At 46.2% G+C, this 20473-nt stretch overlaps 1 protein-coding gene across 1 annotated transcript in view; it reads right to left on the bottom strand.

Annotated features, from left to right (window-relative positions):
• Positions 1 to 16034, bottom strand: part of LOC132473736 (regulator of microtubule dynamics protein 2) — a 21688-nt gene extending 5654 nt beyond the window's left edge. Inside the window, exons 1-5 of the mRNA XM_060073986.1 lie at positions 15931 to 16034; positions 14356 to 14812; positions 6464 to 6662; positions 5957 to 6059; positions 4538 to 4598 (exon numbers count right to left, since the gene is read on the bottom strand). Coding sequence (XP_059929969.1) covers positions 4538 to 4598; positions 5957 to 6059; positions 6464 to 6662; positions 14356 to 14812; positions 15931 to 16000 — 890 coding nt within the window. The 5' untranslated portion in view covers positions 16001 to 16034. The remainder of the gene's footprint in view (positions 1 to 4537; positions 4599 to 5956; positions 6060 to 6463; positions 6663 to 14355; positions 14813 to 15930) is intronic.
• Positions 16035 to 20473: the final 4439 nt, after the last annotated feature.

Below are 20473 nucleotides of genomic sequence, written 5' to 3'. Positions count from 1 at the left end.
AAGGCGTGGCCGGGAGTGCCTCGCCAGGCCGACTTCCCCTCTCACCGACGGCCGGGAGAAATCCCACCAGGGGCACAAAGCTTTAGCAGCATGAGACCGCGTTGAACCGGCCAAGCCTGGACTCTGAGGGATACTGTGTGTCTGCCTACACACCCCCCCCCCCCAACCCCCCTACCATCCATCCAAGGAGGAATCGAGGCGGCTGAGGAATAAGAGGTCTTGCGGGAAACCTCGCGGTGACCAAATATGCATGCAGCCAATCGAATATCCGTTTGCTGTATCGTTGCATCCTGAATCATGCGCTGCTCCCGGGTGCCATCAATCAAAAGTGGGACTGGGGGAGAGAGACATGAGCAGAACCTAAGAAGGCAGTGATAGTTCAAACCCAGATCAGCGTCCCACAGACAGGACCGAGCGGCAGAGACGTTTCCTCAACGTCCATAGGATAGCACCAGGAATACCCTCCTCGTCGTTATCGGCTGAGCGGGAAACAGGGCAAACTGTGTGGACAGAGACATGCTTGGTGGCTGGCTAAGCTCATAACGCTCACGAGGCGGGTGGAATAGTGTTTGGCACCGTGCAAAGAAAAAAAGAGAGGCAGTACAAGGAGTAAGCAAAAGAGCTGACGAGACCGTAAATTAAGATGGAGATAAGGTGTCTTGCCCGAGGCCACGTTCTTGAGAGTTCCTTGGATCGAGTTTACACGTTACTAATCCTGCGAAAGGACGCCTTGCTTCGACATAGAGAAACAGAGGTGAGGTGTGCTTGGGGGGGGGAAACGATAGGAGAGAGGGGGGTGAGGGAGGAGATATGAACATGTAAGGAGGCGTGACCGCACGGGGGCGTGCCCACTGTTGTTTATCCTTTCCTTTCTTCTTTGTGTTGAAATCCCATCTCTCACGACTTTCTTCTGCAGCAGAGGGGCGGGGTAAATGGTGAAGTGGTGAGGAGGAAGCAAAATAATTCTGACAGGAATAGAGTCTAGAGAAAGAACTGAACGTTAATTGCGCTGGGTTATTCCCCCCCACTGTTAATGTGTAAGAACAAAACAATAATATCCTGCTTGCAGATAGAACTGACAATTGATTTCAGCGTTAAACTCCAACATGGAGAGGAGAGTTCTTCCAGAGTCAGGGAGGCTCCAGACCTCGACCACCGCCCCCCACACAGGGAAGCCACGGACGGGTCAAGTTTGGGACTGGTGAGGGAGTAATAGGATGCAGTGTTCCCACCGCAGTATGTTATCTGAAATACCTCCATCTCCCGCTATGGTCCGCTGGATGTCAGAGGTCACACAATGGGAGGGAAAGCCTCTCACTGCGACCGATAAAGCCCGAGCGTGCTGTGGTCACCTCGGTGATGACCACAGCCACAAAGGAATGCGTTAAGTATTAAAAGTGAATCCACCAGCCGCTTCCCAAAGCTTCCCTGGTAAACCCCGGTGGTTTTGGTAACCTCAGACGGTGTATAGTACATCGTGCTCCAGCACAGAGGGAGGTTCATATGAGGTACAGCCTTCTATGTAAACAAGCCTGGAATACAAGATATCCAATCCATTTCCCAAGGCCACAAGTGTGCTAAGATTACACAAAAAGGATTCGTCGGCCACAGTCCAAAGGACACAACGTCGCTTTGTACGGGCATAGCAAACAATGACAACGTCTAATATTTAATAATGGAAAGACAGACACGTAAATCCTTCTTGCGTTTCAGCCCATATCAGTGACAAACTGGTGAATTAAATACAGTGGAGAATGAGTCAGAGGGATGACAAGTGCCGTGGTGTTGTCGGTCATTTGTGGAGGTTGAAAAGCTGCTGGGACAGTGTGGAGTGGACATGCTGGTATCATATAAAGGGGGAGATGCCCGTTGGACATACAGAACTTTAAGAGCCCGGACCGTCCACGGAGCAGAAAACAGCTCTTTTCTGCACGTCACCTTATCAGCCGTGACAGAGGCGGGAGAAGGTTTGGCAGGTTGATCAGGCTGAATGGTTGTCATTCATTCACTCTGCGGTCATTGTCTATTATTAGCGCCTGTCGGCTGCAGACTCTCCCTTGCCAGCACCTTGCGTGGCAGATCAAGAAGGAATGGGCACCGCCGCTCAACACCCAACGCCAAATCTGTGACAAGCTCGGCCGCATTGTGAACGCCGGGCCACGGCGCCTGATGTCGTGAGAATGGCCAAGTAAACAGTGACCTCATGCTGAAAGAAAGGGCTCCGAACCCTGCTTGGCACGCCGCCACGGCCCCCATATCCATGGTGGCAATGGGGCCTTATCTACTTTGCCATGCCCGTTTTAATTAAGCTGCATTTCCGCCTGGTTTAATGTCCTAACAAATCCCATTAGTGGATATAGGATTAAGCTTTGGCTCTTATTTTTTTTTTACCATTGGTCATAATTAACTGAACAACCACGGCCTTCTCCATTGCCTGACCTCCAGCTGTGGTATGTGCGCGAGCTATAACGGCGTCTACCTCGAACCGAGTAGCGCAATGGGGCCCGCTGGCACAACAAGGTGCACTGCGCCTTGTTTTCCACGAGAAAGTGCCGCACACACCTCTTCAAAGATGACATCAATCACATGCGGCACCTATTTAAAAAGGACCTTGATGCCGGTCCAATAGGATAGTAGGGGCTTAAGCAAACAAAAATACATTTTTAGGTGTCTCTAAATACAATAATTCTATTCATTAATTAACCAAGAAAACACATGCAAATGTCGCAAGCACACACCTGCAAAACACACCCAAGATGTTTAAAAGTCAGGCAGTTGAGGAAAGTGAAGGTTGCTTGTTAAAAGTGTCTGCTAGACGTGCATGCCATTTTAAACGTGGTATATATGCAGGCCACTTACAATTGAAAGGAAAACCCTAAAAACATAAGAGCATGATAGTTCTTTCATGGCCGAGGTGCCTATGTAGCTTCAAAAGACAAACCTTCCAGGAGTACCGAATACCAATCTGAGAACTATAATCTAGGACAAATCTGTATTGGCTGTGTTGTGTCCACAGGCTGTGGTCGGCACGCTGCTTTCAAGTCACAACACGAGCGCTTCTTACAGGCCAGGAATGCGCTGTCGAGGCCTGCACAAATACAAACAGGATCCATACCATCAGGCCCCTTTTGACACAAATAATTAAAAGCCAAGGGGATTTTTCCTCCCTTCTTTCACCATGAAACCAGAGGACGTGAAGACTTTCTTCTTCTTCTTCTCCCTCCTCATCGTTTGATGCAAGTTCATCTTTTTATGTCCTTTGAAGTTGAAGAATCCACTTCTAAAGAGCTCTGATACCAAATGATTCCGACTTTGGCAGAGCCCGAGTCTTTATATAATGCTCACCAGACCAGTGGCAGAGGTTGGAGGTTCATTTTGGCATGAATAACCGAGCTGCCAAAGAGGACATTCAAAGGAGTTGGAGGCAAGGTGAATTCATCTATTTCCAAAAGGATTGAAAATCATTTGTTCAAGGAATAAAGGAATTAAGTTAGTTATTTATTGTGCATGACCAAACCTTAGCTAAAAATAAATGGGAGAGGTCAAGTTAATTTGCATTACAGTATAGGGGGGGGGGGGGGGGGGGGGAGGACAGCTAAAGGAATCGACACAATAAAGAAGTCAGGACATTGGCGTGGCCTCAGTATCCCACTGTGTGGCTACATTAGAAATGTGTATGCTAACTACCTTTCAATTTGAGAGAGGAAGACAGCTCTCTCTCTCGAGGTGCAAGGACATTTATCATACAAATGTCTTTTTGGAATTGATGACTAACCATGTAAACAAGGTTATACAATATGTATATCGTTGTACATTATCATTAGGACTCATTTTTCCACCAAACGCTGGACCGATGTTACGAGGAGGGAGGTGCATGAGTGGTGACCTCCCCCCTCACCCGGGCGAGCCATCACCCACCGCAGACTCCACTGCGCTGCGGTGTCAACCCGATGCTGACGGGCAGTGATTGCGGGCCATCAGTCAGATGGATGTGTGTTCAGCCAGTGTCACCATCAGGCTATCGGAGCGAGTCCAGACTGTTTACATTCCAGGAACTGGAGGGGATGTGATGGTATCAGCGGGACAAAGCCCGGAGTGAGGGAGGATGGGTGAGGGGGGGGGGGGGGGGGTATGGTGGTGGTGGGAAGGGGGGGGGGGGCAGGGTGCCTGTTCTCTGCAGAAGGCCAGGGTGATGGCTTAGCCCAACCTACATCCTCTATTGCACGTGGATATCTACAGCGCAATGTATGGGAACAAGCCATTAAGGGGACCTCGTTTTTCTCTCCCTTTTAGTTTATTGAATTGACCCCCCCGCAGACCAACAGGTTGGGGGCCAGCCTTGCCAGGAATAACACCCAGCCTTGGTATCTTGCGTGAGCACAAGGATAAAGTATTGACCCCGCGGCCTCTCTGGAGGCTTCGGGACACAGCTTCAACTTGCACCTGAATAAACTGGCTACACTGTTTGTGTGTGTGGGGGGAATAATGAACGTTTTCAATAATGAGTGAATTAAAAAAAAAAAGACCAACGACCTACCACTGATGACTGTCGGCGCATGAAGGGTTTAGCCTCACCGCCTCCGCACCCGCCTCCTTCCCTACAGGGGGGAGAGGGGAGAGTCAGAGGCCTCTGGATGAACCACAGCCCATAATCCCTGGGAACCCCGAGCTCTCTGGGCACCGATTGGTCCATTCAAGGCGCTGCGCTTCCTTTTTTCTAAATAAAGCATGTTCATTGTCTTCGGGAAATTGTGTGATTTAGGATTAAGAGCACGCACACACACACACTGTCACAGACACACACACAAACCTGCCTTGATAAATAATGTTGACCTGCAGTATCTGAGACAGCAGTATCGCTGTCATTAGAGTCTGCTTGGTAGTTATTAAAGGCCCATTAACAAGAGGAGAGAGAAACAGGCCAATCCAGTCTGAACGAGAGCATTCTAATCATTCAATGAAATCCAACCACTGACAACGTGGTACACCCTGGGTAGATGAGTTTGGAAAGGTAATTCAAGTTGATTCCTAAAATAGTCATTTGGATGGGGCGTGGTAGGCACGCTAATGTTGCCACGGAAACACTAAAATTAGATTACCAGGGCAGTTGAACCACTTTCAAGAAATAAACTTTAATATTCCGTACAGATTGGCTGAATGAATAATGTTTTCTTATGCATCGGTTTACTTTGTTCCCACATACATTTCTTAGAGTTAAAATGTTATTATCATGGTAAGAAACCTACTTTGTTTCAGTGGCCACTTCCGTCATGCTTAAATGGTTGCTTACTCTGTTTGTTAACCAAGTCAGAAGAAAACATGCATCTAAATAAGATTTATTAATTTGATCTACACTGGACTCTTTCTTGAAGGACTGTTTCCATTCGTCATCATTCTCGCACCTTGCAGTGAACCTGTTCAGCTCGAAATATGATCTTGAATGTTTAGGATAATGATGACACAATTTCCATCTCATTCAACATGTCATAGTGTTCATGTCACTGACAGGGTTTAGTTTACACAACACCTCCATTACTAATAATGATCAGATCTGAGTACACCGATCAATCAATACACATCTTTAAGTTTTGACTTTCAGAACATAATGTGAACTAGTTGATACGCATTTGTGGATTAGGAGAGTTTTGTAGCGTTTTGTCAAATGTGTACAGCAAGTGATCTGTAAGATAAAAAGGTCTGTAAAATGTGTCTGCGTTCTTAGCATACACCCGGAGATGGTGGTATGCAAATCACATTACGTGTACCACAATCCACAAATAAAATATACTAAGATATTTCTTACTTTGTAAAATTATTCAAACTCCGTCAAAACTCAAATTGACATACCAACTACAGTCAAATGGCCAAATAATGAATAGATCTCATGCGGTCATTGGCGAGACAAAACGTCTCCTCAGCCTCGTTTCCAGGCGAAGGTCAGAATGTGATTGGTTACCGCTCAGAGCCAGGGCCTTCTTCTCCTCCAGGCCGTCTGCGAGGTCATGGGCGTCACAGTAGGCCCGGGCCAGGCGCCACAGCAGTGACGCGCTCTCTCCGTACTGCAGAGAGTGGAAAGGATCAAAAGGTTGGTTCAAACGGCACCGTGCATGCGTACACCACTTGTATGTATAACTGTATCTCTGCTGCTGCTGCTGCGGCTATCGCTGTTTGTTCCGAATTGGTCCTTTTCTCGTCAACTCCCAAATGGTTGTCACTCCAAACTGAACTTGGCGGAGGAACATGGAAGGTAAATCATTAGAGAGGGAGCGTTGGGGGTGAAGAGGACATGACGCGTAGCGCCCCAAAAGTGGAGGAAGGAATTTGTATTCTACCTCGTAAATAATCGGTAAAAAATATAAAGTTGCCTCTTACAAGTTTTACAGATACAAAATGCTACTTTGGAGGGGAGGGAGAGAAACTTGACCACGGCCCACAGACATGACCGTGTGCGTACTCAACACACCTCCTCTTTCTTCTCCAGAAGTGCATCAAGACTCCGTCTCTTGCCGCAACTGTCCCCTCGGTGAAGAGCGTCAACCCTCCCCAGGAGGGCGACCAGCTGGTCAACAGGCTCCTCCTCGCCCTCCTCTTCCTCCTCCTCCTGTCTCGGTGACCCCGGGCTTGGTTCCTCTTCGTCAGAGTCTGTCAGCGCCGTCATATACCTGGAGGACACAATGCCATCGTATTTGATGAGGAACTGATGACCAACCAGTCAGGTTGAGCCAGGTTCATTTCCTAAAGTCCTTATCAAAGCTAAAAGACATTCCTCAACATCAACCCTGGAAAGACCCAAGGAAAAACCCTGAATATGCAATCTATCTCCCATGCAAGTGAAACAGGGCGTGGCTGTTCTGGATCATAAGAGAGGGCTTCAGTAAGGTCAGTCATGCACCCCTCAACACACACGGCAGGTTTTTCCCCTCACTGGAGTCACTGAGTGTAACGAAGACATAATTCCCCTCTTCAACCTGTGGGCTGGAAAGAACCGCTCTCTGTGAGGAATGACTCGGAGCAATCAAAAATCAAGTTTTAACGAGTCCCCTTCTATGATTACCCCGCGGCCAATCATTGGCCTGATTGTACACACTGACAGCTCACTGCATGTTTACATGCAAGACTGCAGCAGCCTTGTTTACACAAGTCGGTCACTTAATTGTTTCTAAACGCCGACAGTAGAGGAAAGTCTTGACGTTCCGATGGCTGGAGGCCTTTCTCCCCGACGCGCCGCGGACTCGCCGGGACGCGGCATGCAACAGCCACTCGTGTTTTATGGTTCCCTCCTTCGACTACGGCGACTAATCAACGGCACTTAAGAAGAAGAAGCGCCTCGCGAGCTTTATATGAGAAGGGAAAAACAGGGTCTTTACGACCGAGGCGGGGTGAAATGAAAGACACCGAAAGGTGAAACTATGGGAAGCCTCCATCAGGTGTTGGCAGCAGCTGCACGTGCGTCATTGGCGGTTTGGAGGAATGTTTATGTCTGAGAGCCACGGGTTCTGGAGGGATGTGTCAGAGCGGGTCCTGCCCAGTAGCACGGTGGACCCAACAGGTGCCCCTTGCCGGAGGCCACCTCCAGACTCCGCCCAGCCAGACACACCTTGAGCCCTCCTGTTATTACAAGAGCAGGGGCCCTATTAGCCACTGAGGGGCCGGGAGGGCCCGGAGAAAAGGAAAACAAAGTGGGGAAATGGCAGCCGCGAGGGGCTGACGCATGCGGGAACAACAACAAGGGGCGGCCTCGCGACGACGTGTGCAGATGGACAACCTTCCCATGTTTTTATGTCGGGCCTCGACCTCTTAGCAGGATCTGAGGGTGCAACAGTACATCATGTGTCATGAACTGAAAGGATATTGCATCGGGAACCCTTATAATAAAATAAATCAATCCAGTGCTGTTGTTGTGTCATCAAGGGCTAGCTGTTGCACATTAATGCATACAATAAAGAAACCGATCTAAGCTAATGATGTTGTGTCAATAAGGCCTAGCTATCGCATGTTAATGCCAACAATGAAGAAACCGATCTAAGCTAATGATGTTGTGTCAATAAGGCCTAGCTATCGCATGTTAATGCTAACAATAAATAAACCATAAAGTAATGATGTTGTGTCAATAAGGCCTAGCTATCGCATGTTAATGCTAACAATAAATAAACCACAAAGTAATGATGCTGCTGTGTCATTAAGGCTTAGCGGTGGCATGTTAATGCTAACAATAACACGACCAATCTAAAGTAGCTTAGCTGGTATTCGAGGCCAAGAACAATAAAGTCACACCGATTTTGCACATGTCTGTAAACTGTATTGATCTATTGTGACGAGAGCATACTTCAGAGTGTTTGCTTGCCATTGAGGTTAACTATCCCCTCTTTGTGGACCCATCCTGGGGAAAGGCTAAAAAACCTGCAGGGTTACATGTTGAACAATGCATTTCATATCTATTTCATAATGTGAAAGGATGACCAACATGGTAGCTCATCTTAGCTGCTGTAAAGGCTTTATGCAGATAGATTACATAATAGCACAACAGCCCATACGTTTTGCACATCTTCTATACTTTAGTCATGATCTGTTTACGTAGATTTCGGTGTCAGGACGAAAAACAGCACGTGACCCACTTCCAATCCAATCAATTATTCAGTTGGCCAGTGGTTAAGTTGGCCTTTGTGCTTACTTGGTCCATTCTCTTTGTGCAACCTAAACATATGCAAGGCACTGATCAACTTCTTGAAATGCCCTCTGTGACCTTATAATGGAGCAGAGCCATTCAACAAAGTCCAGGGGGGGGAAAAGGAGAGACACCTTCAAGGGAGCTTAACCATGGAGGTTGTCATGGCGAGAGCCCTCACAACAAACATGGTGAAGAGTTACCATCTCAACATCTCAAGGCCTCGGAGCATCCGGCCCCAGGCCTATTCCCTGCTGGGTGCCGCTGGGGGCCAGGGGAGAGAGGGTACGTGCACTGCAACAGTGGCCCGACTGGAGGGTGAATAGATCGCCTCTGCAGGCGTCCAAATAGTAGACAAGGGTCAGAATTCTCCCAGAGAGAAATCGTGCTCGTCTGAGCTCTCCCACACAGCCCCCCCGTTGCCCTTGGTTCCGCTGCCATGGTATGGGTGGTGCATGAAGTGGTGCTTACTACGCCCCCTGTTTGTGATGAAGCGTAACCGCATTGTGGAACCATACTGGATGAATGGTCGATTAGGAAGAACGGTATAAGACATACAGCTGTTTACATTGCTGTTGCGGCCCATCATAAAAAGAATAAGCAGGTCATTCAACTAAATGGACTTTTGGGTTGATCTAATTGACTAGGGGGAGGGGTTCACAGTGTTGCAAACCGGATCACGTATCAGGGGGACATTACTGCCCTGTAATGAAACTTGCCAGGAGGGTTGATACAATGAACTCGATACAATGAACTCGATACAGCAGGGCCGGCGTTGGCTGAATAGGCAGTAGGGAAGTGTTTAGCAGCCACATTATTAAGCGCATAGCAGACACCAGAAGGCCGAGAATCAAGAATCAGGGAAATTAACGTCACAACTAAGAGGGTTGGTAGAGGCACAGCATAAACACCTGAAAGAAACTATGAAGAAACTATGAAAGAAGAAGCGGAAGGACGGATGCCAGTGAAGACAGACAGCTATGTCAATTATTCACACACAGTGGCCCACAGGTGAAACCCACATGCTGCTGTGCAACTTGGAGAGCAATGCAGATGCCCTCTCACGGCGCCGGTGGCAGGTCAGACGGGGAGCTCGGTGTTCCATGTTCTCATTTAAAAAGTAGGTTACGCTCGTCTGGATCTAGGCGGGACCTTCGACCCCAAACTTCAACGCTCCACTGCCGCGAAACTACGTGCAAAGATGCGTACGTGCGACCACAGAGGCTAAGCCTCTTTCGATTTTTACACGTCGTCATTGCACGCTTAAAATGAAGCAATTACGTGCTTTAGCCAAGTTTAAATATCCCATTCAGATGCACCCATGCCCGCTGATGAGCACTTACCTTTCTGTTAGCTATAAGCTTTTCCCTGAAATACAGACCATTAATCACGAGTATCTCTTTATAAACATTAGGTGTGCGCTGATCGGGCATGCCTTCCTGGCCGCACAGAATCTGTCGGTTCAGCTTAAATCAACTATCCATGTCCTAAATGCAAGGATTTTCCTGTCTTGCTTTTTTTATTGTTATTTTCAATACTTCACCCCCCCCCCCCCCCTCCAACTAATGTCCTGGAGCTATGGCGAGGCGAGGTGAATAAACAGCAGTGGGAACTGTTTGAGGAATTACAAGTTCCTACAAGACACGTTTAAATGAGGTTCCTGACAGCTTGGCACGCACGCTGCGTGATTGATGGCCCGGTGAGGAAGCTGTCACGGCAGACGGACAGCCAATCACAGGGCTGTGGACACACGGACAGCCAATCACAGGGCTGTGGACACACGGACAGCCAATCACAGCGCTGGGGAGGGTCTCCAGGGTCCCAATCCATCTGGCAGCAAGGATTATGTCCTCATTCTTAGTATTGTCTTCTTCTTTTTTTGTTACCAACAAATACAGAAACAAAAAATGCATCTGTGCAGGCATTTCAAAAGCTCGTGTTGGAGCAAGATGAGTCCAATCATTGGGTACGCCAACACTAGGCACACTGTCGGAATATCTCTAGCTCCGCAGACAAGCCACTGTCCTGCTAAGTGATGGCTGCAAATATCACTGACATCTAAAGAACAATCTGATCATTGCGTTTGCATGATGCATACACATGCTACACATCAACGCATTTTTCCATAGTCAATACAGCGATACATTGATAATTGCCTCTGGTTCAATTGTGATTGCGCTACTCTCTGATATTGTTGACACAGGGATAATTGATAGACTGATGGTTCTTGCTTTTAATTATTTGTAATAGTGTAAACGTCACTGATCCAAGCCATGTTTACTTCTGCAGATTTTGTAATATTCATGTTTCGTCTTTCTATTTGGTTTGCAGAGCTCCGTTGGCAGCAAGGGGAGAACGATATCCCGGCTAATCTCTCTGTGTACTTAGTGACTTCGGCCAAGGCATAACGAGGGACCAATGCACTGCGCAACAGGGCCCCCCCCCCCCCCCCAACAGGCTCCGGGAGAGGATATGGTGCTCTTAGGTGGGATACGGAGGGCCCATCAGATGGATGTGAGGATAAGGGCGGCAGCTCATTCTCTGGGTGGATGCCAGCTCTGCCCTCAGGGGCTGGAAGTTCTCCTCTACCGACTGCAACATTCCCCTACACCGTGCCCCGACAAATAACAGAGCAGAAGTAAAGTTCTTTAATTATAAGAGGTGTGTCTGTGTTTGTGTGTGCGTACGTTCAAAGATCTCTTTCCAAGGATTACAACCTACAGATATCGTTCAAGGGGGTGCAGTCAGGCAACCAAACAACCGCCTCCACTGGAGCGTGGGATCACGCTGAGATCGAGCCCTCTAACAGACGGGGGCTGATGTTTACAAAAGGGGGGGGGGATTATGAATGACCTCATAACACCCAGGTGCATCGATCATGCTTACAGTAGTCACGTAGCCCGAGACCGACGAGACAGATGTGTTTTCACAGAAGGCCACAAGCTGTGCCAGAGTCATTGACAACGCCACGGCAGGCCGACACACAGCCGGGCCTCGTCAGATTAACGACCTGATCCGCCGCAGCCGCAGCAGAGCCCGGTGTTTTCAAGAGTCAACAGTTTATCTGACAATGCATGTTAGATTAAAGATACAAACAGCAGTCTAGATCAATGCATTGGAGAGGCGGGGCTGGTAGTAGCAGATCACGTCGACATGCGGCCTGGAGAATGGAGATTATACGACACCAAGAATGGAGGTGTCGTATAATAGCTGTATACTATTTAAAATTATATAAAAATCATACTCAAGGTAAAAGTAAAAGTATAGATTTTAAAAACCACTTAAGAAATTACAAGTACACAAAAAAACTACTCAATTACAGGAACGCTAGTAAATGTACCTCCGTACTTTCCACCCCTGCACAGGGGAAAACAGAGAACTACTTTTTTGAACTTTGGGTTCCAGCAGTAATACTGTGTTACAGTAGAACTTCAGATCCCACTACTTTTCTCTACTTTGTCAGAGCAAAAAAATAAAACTCCATTAAACCTCAACAACTTTAGAATAGCCCTTAGTTGTTGTTTTTTCTTTAGTCTATCTTTCCCAAGTGGGTGTTGATGGTAAACTGCTGTTTATTTTATCCAAGGTTGGGTGTGATTGAGGTATGTTCTGGTCTATGGAGGTAGAGAGCTGGGCATGTTTCTCCTCCATTCTCCCACACCTGAGGCACATTGGAAGCACATTAAAGTACATCTGCTTACCCAGTAAGGAGCCTTGCAAAGGTTAGGAAGCACAAGGCCTTCAGGACATATCTCCATTAACCACAATTTAACCAACTGGTTACGTGCGTAGAATTTAAGACCCAACACATTGAAATAATTGTGATAAAACTCACCCCACTTGTATCAACATCCATTAATGCATCCACCTTTAATGATTGAAATGGTTTCATGCACAGGGTGGAATATGATGCATATTCTAATGCTAACCATATCTTGATAATTGTTAATTATTTATATCACTGTCACATGATAATATATTCATCTAATAATCTAAAAACAGGCCTCCACTCAGGTTTAAGGCACTATTTCCAGCCATCAGTCCATCACGTTGGATATATCCTTATGTTGGGATGTCCAAGGAAGCTCCTCGGTCAACAAGACACCGACGCCCTAAGCTTCTCACCTTAGTGGAAGGTAAGTACACCTGGGTGCTGTCGAGCTAATTAGATATCGCCCTCACACCGTTCTTTGTTGAAAGCCTTGAGCTGTTATTGTACCCGCTGCATTCAAATAGAACTATTCCATTGATTGTGTATATAACTTTCGAATTTTTGGCAGTAGCTGAATTACAGTCATTTTAATTGGGGAGAAACAGTAGTGCCAAACCACAAAACACTGTGGTATTTTTATTTTCATCCAATGTGTTTCTATATAGAGGGTTCCGTGCACCTTATTTAAGCCGTCAGAATACAAAGCCGATGTGATAAGTTAAGTTAATAAGAAAAGTTATTCAGCACTATTCTGTTTCAACAGAACAGATCAGATCACAAGTTGTGTTTGGTCTGAATCCCCCTGCATGTGACTGTTGATTCTGACAGGCAGATAATAGTGCGCCCTTAACTCTAGGTGGGGTCCTTTTCTGTTCGTAAACATTGAGGCAAGTTGTGCAATATTCTAGTTTGTTCCACCACGTTACAAGGAGCAAGTGTGTGTGTGTGTGTGTGTGTGTGTGTGTGTGTGTGTGTGTGTGTGTGTGTGTGTGTGTGTGTGTGTGTGTCTTGAAGAAGTGAGTCATATTCGTATTGACATTCATGTATGACAAGAGTACAATTCACTTGTAAAACATTGCTGCATTAATAAAATTAATTATTTACAAGGGCAAATTCTAAATCCGAAACAAATCAAGAAATTATTTTAGCCACTTTAACGCTACACAAGTAGAGTTAGCAGCAGCAATCCACTAAAGGAATACGGTACGATCCCTGTGGTTATGCATATCAAGGTTTACCTTGATATGCATAACCACTATAATGTACATCAGGGATCGTACCTGTATTCCTTTAGTGGATTGAAGAAAAGTTTTGATATGCATTATAGTGGTTATGCATACAAAGGTGAACCTTGATATGCATTAGGGGTGTGAACGGTTACAAAAAATTGTAAACTGTAACACAACCCCTTTTTTTTTTTCGCGTACACTGTTAACCGTTTTCTTATTAATGAAAAGAAGTATATATATTTTTTAAAGTGAACCGCAGTCGCGCTATAGGGGGATTATTTGTTTATCAACACGACGGATGCGCGAGCAGAATGATCGATAAAAAGAACATTTGTTTGAGCGGTTGCCATGGTTATCTCTGTGCGGTTAATTTGCAGTTGCGGTGTTAATTAGGGTGTTGTCAGCTTACTGTTACATTAAACTAATCAGAAAAAGCGGTTCTATGCTATATAATCCAGAGTATCCGTGGTATAAAGGCTGTGACGAATTTCGAATTATAAATATGGAAACAATGTTGAAAGTATAGACCGTCGCGATTGCCTTTGAAACAATGGCGCAGTGTTTTTTTGTTTTTTTTACGGTTTTCGTTTACTTATTTTTCCTAAACGGTTATGATTTACTAACCGGTTACACGTGTACCCGTGCACACCCCTAATATGCATAACCACTATAATACACATCGGGGATCGTACCCGTATTCCTTTAGTGGAAGTTGTTAACTCCACTTGTGTCTATGTGCTGGTACTCACCCTCCCTCACTCTCTGCTTCCTCTGAACTTTGACCTCCGCTTCTGGTGGCCAATCCGGCGGCCGCGGCGGCCCGCTTCCTGCGGGTGGGGGTGGTCCGGCGGGACCCCGCGCCGCCGCCGCCCTCCGACCGGCCGCTCTTCATCTCCTCCCTCACCTGGTCGGGCAGCAGGGGCAGGGCGCTCTTCAGGGCCCTCATCTCGTCCTTCAGCTCCGAGACGCAGCGTATCAGAGCCTCCAGGCGGTCCAGCACCTCCGCCTGGCCCGCCAAGGCCGGCCCGACGCCGGCCCCGCCGTCCACCACCGTCAGACCGCCGCCCCCGGGGCCGTCGAGGCACGCGGCGGGCCAGGAGTCCCGGCGCCGGAGGCTGTGGTACCAGACGGCGGCCAGGCTGACGCCCGCCACCCCGGCCAGGGCCCCGATGACCATCAGCTTGCTGTCAGCGTGAGCCATGCTGCCTGCAGGGGGCGCCACAATGAGACACAGCTTGTTGTTGCAGTGGTCATGCCTGAAAGGCTGCGCTCTTTAATTAAATTTTATTTGTATAGCCCTTAATCCCCATTACAGTATTTATGACCCCCGCCCTGACCCAGGCCCCCACAAGGCCAAGAAAAAACTCACTTTAATCAGCAAGGAAGAAATCTTGAGTTTAGTTTTTACTCTTTCAATTGTTAAGTAATAGAGGGTGTAGCATACGAGAAGAATAGAAGTATGTAGAATATAACTCAATGCGTGATAATAGGGCTTGTACATCGTGAGTTCACTATGGCAGTGAGAAGCAATTTCGGAAGTATTGGAGGAGCATAGAAATGTTATTGGTAGTCATGGTGTTCGGGTCATTGTTTTGTAATTCATTGTGAAGTTATACATCATTGTGGACTGGAGGGACCTTATTGTTTTTTAAACTGCCATAACGCTTCTAATGAGACATGGTAAAACATATTAGCCTACGTTGAGGTATATTTTAGATTCAGTATTTTAGATTACTACAATTTACTATTATAAAGCATCAAAAAATCCCAGGATCCATTCTGATGGAAATCCTGTAGAAGTGAGTAGCACTTTTGAATTGCTTGTAGAAAGAACATGCATAATGACTGACAAGACTTATACATTAATAATGTGTGTTTGGGTCTGTCCTCTTTCTATATTGTAACTTAGAGTACAATGGATGCAACATTCACCAAAAAAATAACAAGAAGGTCTAGGCTAGCTATGTAGGGTAATGAATATAACACTTACCATCTGGTGACCTAACACCAATCACACAACCGATTCCAAACAATCAAAATTACTTTACTACAATAGTATAATGTATAATGACTGCGTTAAAACGACATTTATACACAGTGAATGTATGTCTCTGTCAGTGACTCATTCGTGGTCATCTACTGAACCAGTAAGTTGTATGAAGACATTCACCTTCGACACAGTCTCCACTAAACACACACATGCGCTTCATAAACGTTCAGTTAATTAGTACAGATGAAACGTAATGTGATATCCTTACAATACGTTTTCATACAAATGCTACATTAAATGCGATACATGAGTAAAATTAAGTATTATATCTTACTGTGGTGTTGGTAAACTGGGAGGCACTGGCTTATCCTGACCGTCAGCTTTCTGTGTAACGAACAAAACATTCCGTGTTCAGCAGAGGCCAAGCAGAAACGTTCCGTTTTCGGGCCAAGGCCAAAGTAGCATAAAGTCAATCATGTCTTGCCTTACATTATCTTCCGAATTGGAGTTGTATTGAACGGCTCAACGTTCAGCTAGATTTCAACATGTCTGCCATCAAACTTCAATCTTAATCTGATTTAGATTGAATTTTTATCCAGCGAATTCTGTTAATGCAGAACTTCCATAAAAGTTACATTGTAACGAAGTACCAGACATTCTATGCCTTGCCTTGGGTCAAAAGTTTGATGGCGAAGAGGTTTGCCATCACCTTTTGTGACACAACACAACAACAAAATTGCACTTCATTGGCTTTATTATTTATTGTTAAGAATGAACACTATCATTTTTAGCGTCCATTTAAGTAAGGGTCCCAAATGGAAGGGGTTCAATGTGAAGGTATCATCTGCTGATTGCACTAATTGGAGACTTGGTGTGTGTGTGTGTGTGTGTGTGTGTGTGTGTGTGTGTGTGTGTGTGTGTGTGTGTGTGTGTGTGTGTGTGTGTGTGTGTGTGTGTGTGTATATATATATATATATATATATATATATACATATGTATGTGTGTGTGTGTGTGTGTGTGTGTGTGTGATCACAGTAAACTACAGCATGCAACCCGTTCTGCAGATCTAATGTGTTTAACGGCCTTGAAGGGCTTTCACAACGTAAGAAGGTTGTGAGGGGGCCAGCATGGGAGATGGGGAAAAAAGTGTTAATCTGCTATAAAATAATCTGCTATGGAGCCAACTGGGCTACAGGGAGTTCCCTGCAGCCCAGGGAGGTGAACCCAGGACCGCTACGTGCAGTTTGCTACCTGCTCAACTGGCAGAGAGTGGAACACATTGTTCCCCCTGCCCACAGCCTGCATCCCGCCTGCACCGGGAACAAAAGCCCACCTGAAGGCCCAGATGTGCAGTGAAGCACGTAGAAAAAGCAAAAGCCTTGGCCATCAGCCCTGGGAGGGAGGGAGGGAGGGAGGGAGGGAGGGGGGGAGGGATGGAGGGGTACGTTGATGGACTGATAAGACTCCCCCAGCAACGGCCTCCCCCCCACCGGGGTCAAGGCCGGAAGATAAGGGGGGGGGGGGTCTACCATCAATCTGCCGCCAGACCCTCAGCCCTCCACACATCACCAAGGCCTCAGCCTGGATCGGGCGGGTGAGGGACAGGGTGGGGGAATGGGGGAGGGAATGGGGGAGGCAGGTTTTGAGGGCGCATCACCACCTTGTTGGTTGGCGCTTTCTTTGTGTACCGGCCGCAATGAGTCACTCACAGGAAAAGCTGCGGAGAAGAAAAGCCGCGTGTAACGTAGCATTACTATCAGATTCTGGCTGACAGGCCGCAGCGAGTGCGGTGGCCTGGTTCGCCTGTCGGTGCTGAATTCATTAACATCAGGAGGCCCCACCACAGCAGAACAAAAACAAATGAAATGACATGTGTTTCAGTTGCACGCCATGTTTAGAGATACTTTAAAGAGGCACCCAAGCGTAAAGATGGCCGCCGGACAGGTTTGTGCAACTGAAGGTGTGCCATCCGCCGTCTGCTGCCGCAGCACGCCGCACCGGCTCGGGGAATCCGACCGATGGGCCTGCACTTGCTCCGTGGCTGCAACGTGCTGACTGCGCCGTGCTGCCTCCGTCCCGGGGAGGACTTCACCAGGAGACTCCAACGGTGGTCTAGGGGTCTTCCAAAATATAAACTAGAAGCAAACCAGGCTATTGTCAACTGTCAAAGTTGATTAATCATCGTCAAACCGAGCATGATTGATATGCATTCGAAATAACATGATCTTTACAATTATTTATTGTTTTGAAATGTTTGTTATTAATCAGTGTAGTACATATTTAAGAATATTTTCCTGATGTAGTTAGTTTTTTTCTTTTGATTGATTGGTTTTCCATGTTTTTTCCATTGTTTTTCCTTCCCCTTTCCTTGCTTGGCTCTTCAAATGGCTACTTCTCTCTGTGACCGCTCAAAGTTCAGGGCCCAGTGCCAAAGCATGATTAAATAGTAGCTCAAGATCAATAGTTTCCTGCTTGCCTCATCACTGAATTCAGGGATCACTTCCAGAAACTATGGTGTTCTTCTGTACAGTATTACATTATTCAAAATGATATCCATCATTCATTTAGTCATATCGTTGTTGTTTTTGTTTCGACATCTAGGAATGAGGTCTATTTCTTTCTTTTTATCTCTATATTTATGGTCATTTTCATATCTTTTTATTCGAATTAACTTTTTTTTCTATATTTTTCCTTTCTAGGCTTCTTTCGTTCTCATATTTTTCTGTTTAATTGAAGGCTGAACGTGTCCAGCAGGGGGCGCCAACGGAACGAACATTGAGTTAGTTGGTTAGGCTGACTGTTAGGTAAGCTCCGAAAAAGACGTGAAAAAGTCGATGCCTTTTTTTTTGCAATTTGACGAAAGATATGTGTTTAACTTAATCCATCCATCAAAGCCAGGCAAAACAGGCATGTGGTAAGAAGGATCGTGAACAATGACGAGCGTGCAGTGTACAGTGTAAAATTGATCAGGGCTGTAAAAACATTGTTTGAATTACTCTTCGCGTGTCTATGGATGAGAAGTATCTTATTCACCTGAGTCACGCATCTTATTTTATAATTTGTCTGCTCTACGTTTCCCAACAAAGGAATCTATGAAATAATAGATGTTTATTTAAAAAAATATTTTAAATAAATATTCCCAAAACCCAATAAAGCCCTGATCCGCTTTGTATTGAGATGCATCTTGAACATAGCTTCTCGCAATAAGTCCCTCTTTTCGCAACCACCTGCTTTATCATTAACACTGTATACTTAATAAGCATTCAGTTCAGACGACTAATATCACAAATCATTTTAAACTTTCTTAAATTGTACAGCCTCCTTGACGGATTTGATTAAAAAAGAATCATGACTATTTACTATTTAGTTACTTTGGATAACAGCAGAAAGCAACTTGCTGTGATTTAGTTTTCAGGGACCAGGTACTGTAAAGCATCTTGCTTAAGGACATCTACAGGTAGACCAAGGCCATTTGCATTTGTTCTAACTATTGGTATGTATTACTTCCAGGAGATAACGAGCTGTAGAGTTACATCAAAATATGGTTGGTCGTTTGGTATTACTATTATTATTAATAATAATATTTTTTTCTCCTTTCACTGGCTGTCAGTGAAAGAAAAAAAAACTAGGAAAAAGTCAGGTTGAAACCCTTCCCCAGAATTAAGCTTTGTGCAAGTTTGTTTTAAACAACACCTTCTGAAATCAGTATACAGATGTCATGACTGAGACCTTAGCGGTTTCAGCTCCACAAGATTTAGCCAACATTCCACATCGAAAAAAACCCATCATCAATTTAACGCATCGGCCCGACTGCTGTCTGTAGTTATCGAACGCCCCAATACTATGAAAACACGCTCGAGTTTCCATTCCGTCCCCTCGCTAACATTTACTCCCAGACCCAAGCACACCACTTTTGGCGCACTGCTTTTGGCACGCTCAGTGATGGGGAGTTTAAGATGCTTTTAAAAGCTGCTCCAGCTGCTCCAGGAATGCCCTTTGCCCCCTCATATTAGTGATGGGAAATGCAGGAACGATCCAGATGGACATTTACACGTGAGGTTTGCCTAAAGGCTGCCTCTTTTAGCTCTTTACGACACCTGTAGGCGGAGGCTGGGGTCAGTTCATCCTGATGTCAACGGTGCAGATGTGTGCTGGACGAAGGTTAGGGAGGATTGAATGGCACTCGCTGAAGGAGTGACACACGGGTGGATTTTATGTTCTCAAACCTTCTTGTGTTCTGTTCAGATGACATAGAGATGCAGGAGTTATTTTCCCTCAGCTTGAGAGGCTGTTATGCAGACCTGTGGGTCTTGCTCAATGTACAACAGGTGTGCAGCCTCACGCGGCCCCAGAGTCCAATGAGTGTGACGCGGGCCAGGTGAGGCTGCCGAAACCAGCCACCCCACACACCCAGCAGTCACACAGAGCATCGCTCACGTTGCAACCGTTCATGAAACTACAGCAGTGCAGAGTGATGCTGTAAGCAACAGTGTCTAACATACGTCAGTGATACAGTAGCCAATGGTCTTAAATCAACCGAAATGGAGCAAAGTACATCATAAAAAAAATCATAAAAACAAAATCGTAAAGAAAAAAACACAAACAGTAAAAAAAAAAAGGAGAGAATAATGTCCGCCTGGTTTGAGTGAGTGTTTCTGTGTCCTGCTTGCTGCTGTGTTTGTGTGGTTGCGATTGAAAGGCGGCGCAGTGACAGAGGGCTCCAGAAATAGCCATGGGTGGGGAAGGCCGGAGGTCTTGCATGTGGGCTGCTGAACAGTCCTCTGTGTAGCGCTCATAACCATACGCCAGCCCAGCGGACCGCTGCCTCCCTGCGCATACCGGTGGTCACAAGCCGGCCTACACACCCTCAGCTGTTC

The sequence above is a fragment of the Gadus macrocephalus genome, chromosome 15, assembly GCF_031168955.1.
Source record: "Gadus macrocephalus chromosome 15, ASM3116895v1".
Taxonomy (NCBI): domain Eukaryota; kingdom Metazoa; phylum Chordata; class Actinopteri; order Gadiformes; family Gadidae; genus Gadus; species Gadus macrocephalus.
Note: the sequence above shows the minus strand (reverse complement) of the source record. Positions and strands in the feature narration are given on the sequence as shown.